This window comes from Silene latifolia, chromosome 7, assembly GCF_048544455.1.
Source record: "Silene latifolia isolate original U9 population chromosome 7, ASM4854445v1, whole genome shotgun sequence".
Taxonomy (NCBI): domain Eukaryota; kingdom Viridiplantae; phylum Streptophyta; class Magnoliopsida; order Caryophyllales; family Caryophyllaceae; genus Silene; species Silene latifolia.
In genome coordinates this window covers 45723811-45731091 of record NC_133532.1, presented here as the reverse complement: position 1 = coordinate 45731091, position 7281 = coordinate 45723811, and the positions used below count along the sequence as shown (strand labels likewise).

The window sequence follows — 7281 nt, the reverse complement described above, 5'->3', positions numbered from 1 at the left end:
TTGAACGAACAACATTTCATTATGAGCAATTCTTCTCTTGGTTGTGCTGTGCAGTAATCCCAAGCACCTAGGAACTCATTCTTAAGTGTCCAATAAAGACGTCTTTCATATATGCAATCCCTTAATACATCAGGATAACATTGTTTTGTTTAACATTTAAGATAGCCAAAGAGAAATTTATAAGATTAGCCCAAACTCAAATCTAGACACTAAAAATAAGGTGTGGCCACAGCAAGAAGAGGAATTTTCCGGTGTATCGTGAGACCGGTGCATTCAGACATATCCAAACTATCACAATCAATTCCATGAGGCAGTGACCAGTTATACTTATTCACAAGCTTAGCTATCACAATCTCATTATTCGCCATTGCAAATGATATTCCGGGACATACCCTTCTACCTCCTCCAAATGGGATTAACTCAAAGTCATGTCCTTTGAAATCTATTGCACAACTCAAGAACCTCTCTGGTCGAAATTCGTCAGGTTCTTCCCAAATAGCTGTGTCTCTTTGAATCGCCGAAGCATTGATGATTACTAGTGTCTTAGCCGGAATTTGATACCCGTTTAGCTCTAGTTCTTTCTCTGTCTCGCGAGGGAATAGTAAGGGAACTGGTGGATGAAGCCTTAACGTCTCTTTCATCACGGCTTTTAAATACTTCATTTGATCTAAGTAGTCTTCTGATATATATTCTTTGCCTTTCACTATACCTCTTACTTCTTCTTGGAGAGTCTTCATAACTTTTGGATGTCTCAAGAATTCTGACATTGCCCATTCTAATACTGTGTAGGTTGTATCAGTACCACCTGCAAATGCATCCTGCACCAAAAATACGGCTTTAATGATAGCACTCCCTCCAACCCGGTGAATTGTTATCTATTTCCATTTTAAGGTGTATCATTCATTTGTTATCTATTTCTATTTTGGGCAAGTATTGAACAAGTGGCTAGTATATGCAAGTGACAATTATTCCTTTATTTTATTAGTTTGTTTCACATGCATTGACCTTGTGTAAAAGGAATAGATAACAATTAACTGGGACGGAGGGAGTACCAAATAACGAACTGCAACAAGATTAGATGTTATACATTCGGTAAGTATTTTATTGAAATCAGAAGATAAAAGTCGAATGGAGATAGTAGTAAATAGTAAAGAGAAAACAAATTTGTTAGAATTTTCAAAAGAACAATAGTTAGTTGTTTTGTTCTATAACTTAGCAATAAAAGAGCTTTAATACTATCTTTCTCAATAGGAAAACCAGCTAAATCTTCCCTTTGAACATCAAGCAAAACATCTACAAAATCCTTAGTATGATTTTCACCTTCACTACCATCTAATTTTCTGTTCAAATGCTCACATATTATCTCTTCAAGTATCATATCAAACTTCTTAGCAACATTATCCATTCTTTTATTCAACCCATTAACTCTATTAACCCAAGACATCCATGGTATAAAATCTCCAACATCAAACATACCAACCAACTCCACAAACCCCTTTAAAACCTCCTCAAAACCGGCACCTCTTTCGCAACTTTCCTCATTCCCACTATATTTCCTCCCAAATGCTGCCCTACAAACCACATCATTAGTTAACCTAATAAACATTTCACTCAAATTCACCTCTAATGACACATTCTCCTTAATCTTTTCAACCAAGTTATCACTTTCTTCATCTCTAATACCGCGAAAAGAACGAACCCTTTTGGTACTCAAAAGTTGTAGAACAAATATGCTCTTCATTTGTCTCCAATACTCTCCATAAGGTGCAGAAGCCACATCCCTACTACCATAAAGAAGTTTATCGAATACGCGGGATTTAGGCCTATTAGAAGAAATAGAGTCATGGGTTTTCATTATTTGTTTAGCCATTTTAGAAGATGAAACAATTAAGGTTGGTTTTTGGCCTAGTTGGAGTAACATGAGGTCACCATATTGTTTGGATAGTGAATGTAGGGTGTGGTGAGGGTGTAAGCCAAGTTGGTGTAGGTTGCCTAGAATTGGTAGTTTTGGTGGTGAAGGTGGTGTGTTTTTGGGTTTGGTGTGGTGGTTTGGGTAGAACCATTTGTATAGGATTATTGAGGTGAGAATGAATGGTAGTAGCAAGAGAGGTTGTGAAGAGATTTGGTGAAGAATGTTACTCATGGTTGCTTGCTTTATTTTGTGTTTTCACTCTTAGACCTCTATTGCTTTTTATGGAATATTAGTCCAAGTTTTCGAACCTAACAGAGTGTTCTGCTTCCCCATCATAAAACTAGACAGAATTCAATTTTCTCTGTAGAATTTCTCTACAATTTCTACAATAAGAGTGTATATTCATTAAAAAAAAACATCTTAAAAAGCAACTACGGTGTATTTATATTATGATAAGGCGGACTCTAGTAATTAAAATATTAATGAAACTTGTTGAGAATAAAGCTTCGACCCAGCTGAGTTTCACAGGTAAGGATCTCACATTGGGAAATAGTGACCTCTATCGTCAATTGATTTTAGGATGGAACCTCTTGGACCTGTATTGTGAACTTTTTCCCATCCGTTTAAGTGCGGCCAAAGCCCGTCATTAAATTTAACAATTTTATTCTTAAATGACAATCGTCCGAAAATCCATTGCCACATATTATGACATCTCAGGACTCATCTTTAATTCTAGACATGTGGTTAATCTTTATAGATAACGTGCTAAGATTTGTTTTCTTGTTCATATTATACTAGTTTGAATGCCCGTGCGTTGCAACGGGGTAAATAACTTATTTATAATGCAAAAAAAAAAACGTTATAAGCATTTAATGTTTACAGTATATGCCTAATGATTTGTTTACATGTTATTAAAATATCTCTTTTAAAAAAAAAGATTAATATATACGTGGGTTAACTCTTATTTATAATTATATAATCACCCTACCTTATATTAATCTTTCGATGTGGAGAATTCTACTATTTATAAGTAATATATTCACAAAAATTGGATTTTTTTCTGATGTGGGACAATTCTAATATTTATACGTAATATATATTTATCAAACCTGCATTATTTTTCAATGTGGGACAAATAACATACTCAGAATTACACCATCTTTTTTGCACTTAGTTCGACATCCAACCAGATCTCGAATACCGAATACAGACAATTGCTATTCATTATATCTAATAGTTATATTTAAATTTAATAATATGATCAAGTACTCTCCATTAATATTTGTACGTTGTTTTTCTTCAAAAAAAAATTAAAATAATTGAGATACGGAAATTTCCCGTAGTACCTCTTAGTTTTGTTAGATTTTCCATGTTATCCCTACTTTTAAAAATCTGCCAATGGTACCCTTGAGGTTCCATTTTTTTGCCCATGGTACCCTCTAATGTAAAGGCTGTTAAATGGACGTTAAGTTTGATGGCGTGTCAATAAAATAACAATTAAAAAATAATACCTCCTTTATTGTTTTATTGGTACGGATATCTCTCTTTTAAATGCAAATTTAATTAACTATATCATTATAATATTGGAAATTTCTCATGGTAACCTTGAACTTTGATAGATTACACATGCTACCATTGACGTTTGTTTTCTATTTTTTTATCATAATTAAAATATGTGCAAATGATAAGAACCTATACTCTAATGATATAATATTTTTTAACACAATTCTAATTATATTATTTAAACATTGTATATTTACGGATTTACCACACCTACATTAATTTTCAATATGGGACATATAAATTCTATAGGTAGAAAATATAATGATATAAACTTTTAAGAGCTCTCCAAGACAATACTTAAGCGACTCAAAAGATTTTGGGTTGATGCCTAAGTTCCAAGGATGCTCATAGAATCACCCACCTTATGATATATTTTGATGTGGGAAAATTCTATTTTTTATATGTAGTATATTTATCACACCTATATTATTTTTCAATGTGGGAGATATAACATGCTATGAAATACACCATCTTTAATATGTGCAAATTATATGAAATCTATATATACTCTAATGATAGCATTTCTTACCATGAATCTAATAATATTATTTTCATAATTTTTTTACCGACATTATTTTGTCAAATGAAATTTAAAAGTTTTTATATGAAAATTAGAAACATCACTTGAATATAAAATAAGAATAAGAAATACATAGTATATATTATAATAACTAAAAGATTTTCCAAACATTAACTTAGGTTAGAAATCATTATTGTAGAAACAGTAATATAAACTCTTTTAAGAGTTATCTCTGACAATACTTAAGGGAATCAAAAGATTTTGGGTTATGACTTCTATTTATAATCATAAGATCACCATGCCTTACGGTAATCTTCCGATGTGGGACAATTTTAATATTTATACATAGTATATTCACCACACTTACGTTACTTTTCAATGTAGGACAAATAACATACTAACTACTAAGTACACCATTTTTTTTGTACCTACTTTGAGATCAACCCGATTTAATAATGAGAAAATACAATACAATACAATATACACTCTAATGATAGCATTTTTTTGTCACAATCTAATTATATAATTTTCATACGATATTTTTTTTCAAATGAAATATAAAGTTTTTATATCAAAATAATAAACATCACTTTAATATAATATAGAAAATGTATATATATATGGGACATTTCTATTATTTATACATAATATATTCACAACACCTATATTATTTTTCAATGTGAGACATATAACATACTAAAAAGTCTATATCTTTTATATCAAAAAAAATTTGGATTAATACCTAAGTTTCAAGGATGCCTCATATTTATATTAATAGAATCACCGTACCGTATACTATTATTTCAATGTGAGATACATAATTTAATTATTTAGACGTAGTATGTTCATAATGCCTACATTATTTTTCAATGTGAAAGATATAACATACCAAGAAATACATGTCTCTTCTTAAAAAACCACTATTGTATACATATTATTTTTCTTTGAAGGTAAAAACCACTTAGTCTCGATCATTAGATATGGATCTCTACATCGTACATATAACGACTCATTAAAGCTCTATTACTGCATTCAGAAGACAACCATTAATAAAATCTTTAGTTTTGTATTGTGTCAGGAGACTACCATTAGTAAAACCTTTTATTTTTTGATTTTCTTGTTCAACCTTTAGTTATTTTTTGATTTTCTTGTTCATATTCTTAACTCTTTCCCGAGTAATTCCCAACGATTTCCACTTTATTTTTATATCATATCGTAGATAACGATAGAAAATCTTAAGAGCTCTTTAAAACAATATTTATGAGACTCAACAAATTTTGGTGGATACATAAGTTCCAAATATGCATCCTATTTATAATCATAGGATCACATCACCTTATACTAATCTTTCGATGTGGGACAATTCTACTATTTATATGTAGTATATTCACCACACCTACTTATTTTCCAATGTGGGACAAAACATACTAAAAATTATACAATTTTACGTATTAAGAAGTACACCATCTTTAACATGTGCAAATAATATGAAATTTATACTCTAATGATAGCATTTTTTAACACAAAGCTAATTATATTATTTTCATAATTTTTTTAACGATATTTTTTTGCCAAATGAAATGTAAAAGTTTGATATAAAAATTGGAAATATCACTTGAATATAATTTAGGAAATATACATATTATAATAATTAAAAGATTTTCCACTTTATTTTTTACATCAAAAATTATACTTTCCTAAATTGATTTTTGATGATGTGGACGCTCTCAGATCGCTCGAAAAAACTCTCTTTTATATATAGATATAGATTTTGTGGGTGACAATTGTCCGAAAATCCATTGCAGCAGAAAGTTTCCTATTCAATAAGTATTTGTAAATTAATGATAGAAGTTGCACATATTCTTTTCTCTCTGAAACCTACTTTTCTCTCAAAAAAACTCTCTCTTAAAACCCTAACCTCAATCAATTATACGAGGCTCTATCGATCATCAATCGATGGTAAACCCCAAAATTATTTTATTTTTCGACCAATAGTATGCAGATCTATCTTCTATTCAATAATAGTCTCCATTTTGGTGAGATCTGTTTTTCCGTCACTTATTTCGGGAGTTTTCTATTTATTCGCGGGTTTAGTCTCATCAGTAATATAGTCCAGAATAGTTCGTTGATGGTTCGTAGCGTGTTCTTTCAAAGGGTGCAAGTGCTTTGTGAACGATCTTTGGAACCAATCAGGGGTAAATTTTATCTCAATCAAACGAAAGATCCCCTCAAAAGCTACATGAAGATAGCGATAATAGGACGAGCCGAATTGTCAGATCATGTTTTGAGATCCCTAATTTATAAGAAATATAGTTTTCTTTGGTTTCTATTAGATTGGTTTTCGATTATTTATATCCTTTGTAAGTGTCGTATGTCGTTTTATTAATGAAATGTTATTTTTTTTCAAAAAAAAAAATAAGTATTTGTAAATTTTGCAATTTCTTAACTATGGAAAAATAACATAGCGTGGATAATGCTTTTTTTTTTTTTGGCAACGATACAGAAAGTTTCCTTAACAGTGCCTATCCGATTCTCCGAATCGGACTTTATTCTTACATTATCTGCAAAGGAAAATAGACTAAGGATGGGGTTAGCAAAAAGAAAAGACTTCTTGAGGGGACGATCTGAACTTGGCAATTGAGCAGAATCTTCTTTTCTCTTCTTTGTCAATTGAGCTTCAAAGAAGTACCTACAACAAGACACACTTACGCCGCGAGGACGTAGACATTTACGGGAGAAAGACCTACTTACACAGGAAGTAGGTACATTGTGTCTCGAAGATTCATTACCTTGGCTATGCTTCTTCGTGGAGTTATTAATTCTTCTTTTCTTGCTCACTTGCCGATTTGAAGGGTACCTGTAAAGCCTACGTGTAGTCGAGACACGTGAAAGTTTACCAACCGAAGAACTCTTACACTTTTTAGGGCGAGATGAAAAAAGAAACAACTCATATTCATTTGAATCCTTATGAGCTTGAGCACAATTAGAGATGTTGTCCGTTTCATTCACCAAAGAGAGAGGTAAGCTGGTATTAGAAGCAATAACTGTAGGGTCTCCTTGAAAGATTTGAATACCAGAAGAAGATAAGTTGTCAGAAAAGGAGGACGACCTCGAGCTTATGCCACCTAGAGAGGACTCTCTGGAATTAATGCCATGACGTTTGACACCACTCGAAGTAGAAGACCTCTTCTTTCTCTTATAATGATCTCTTGTAATTTCTCCCTCTTTGGTGACCTCGATATTAAGGATCCGAACCGTCATAATGGACAAGTCTCTCTCACACACA

General features: G+C 31.8%; 1 protein-coding gene across 1 annotated transcript; it reads right to left on the bottom strand.

Moving 5' to 3' along the window:
• Positions 1-2396, bottom strand: LOC141592110 (cytochrome P450 736A117-like). Its single transcript, XM_074412697.1, has 2 exons — positions 1213-2396; positions 1-835 (listed from the first exon to the last, which is right to left on the bottom strand). The coding sequence occupies exons 1-2, from the start codon at positions 2141-2143 to the stop codon at positions 210-212; spliced, it is 1557 nt and encodes a 518-aa protein (XP_074268798.1). The 5' UTR covers positions 2144-2396; the 3' UTR covers positions 1-209.
• Positions 2397-7281: the final 4885 nt, after the last annotated feature.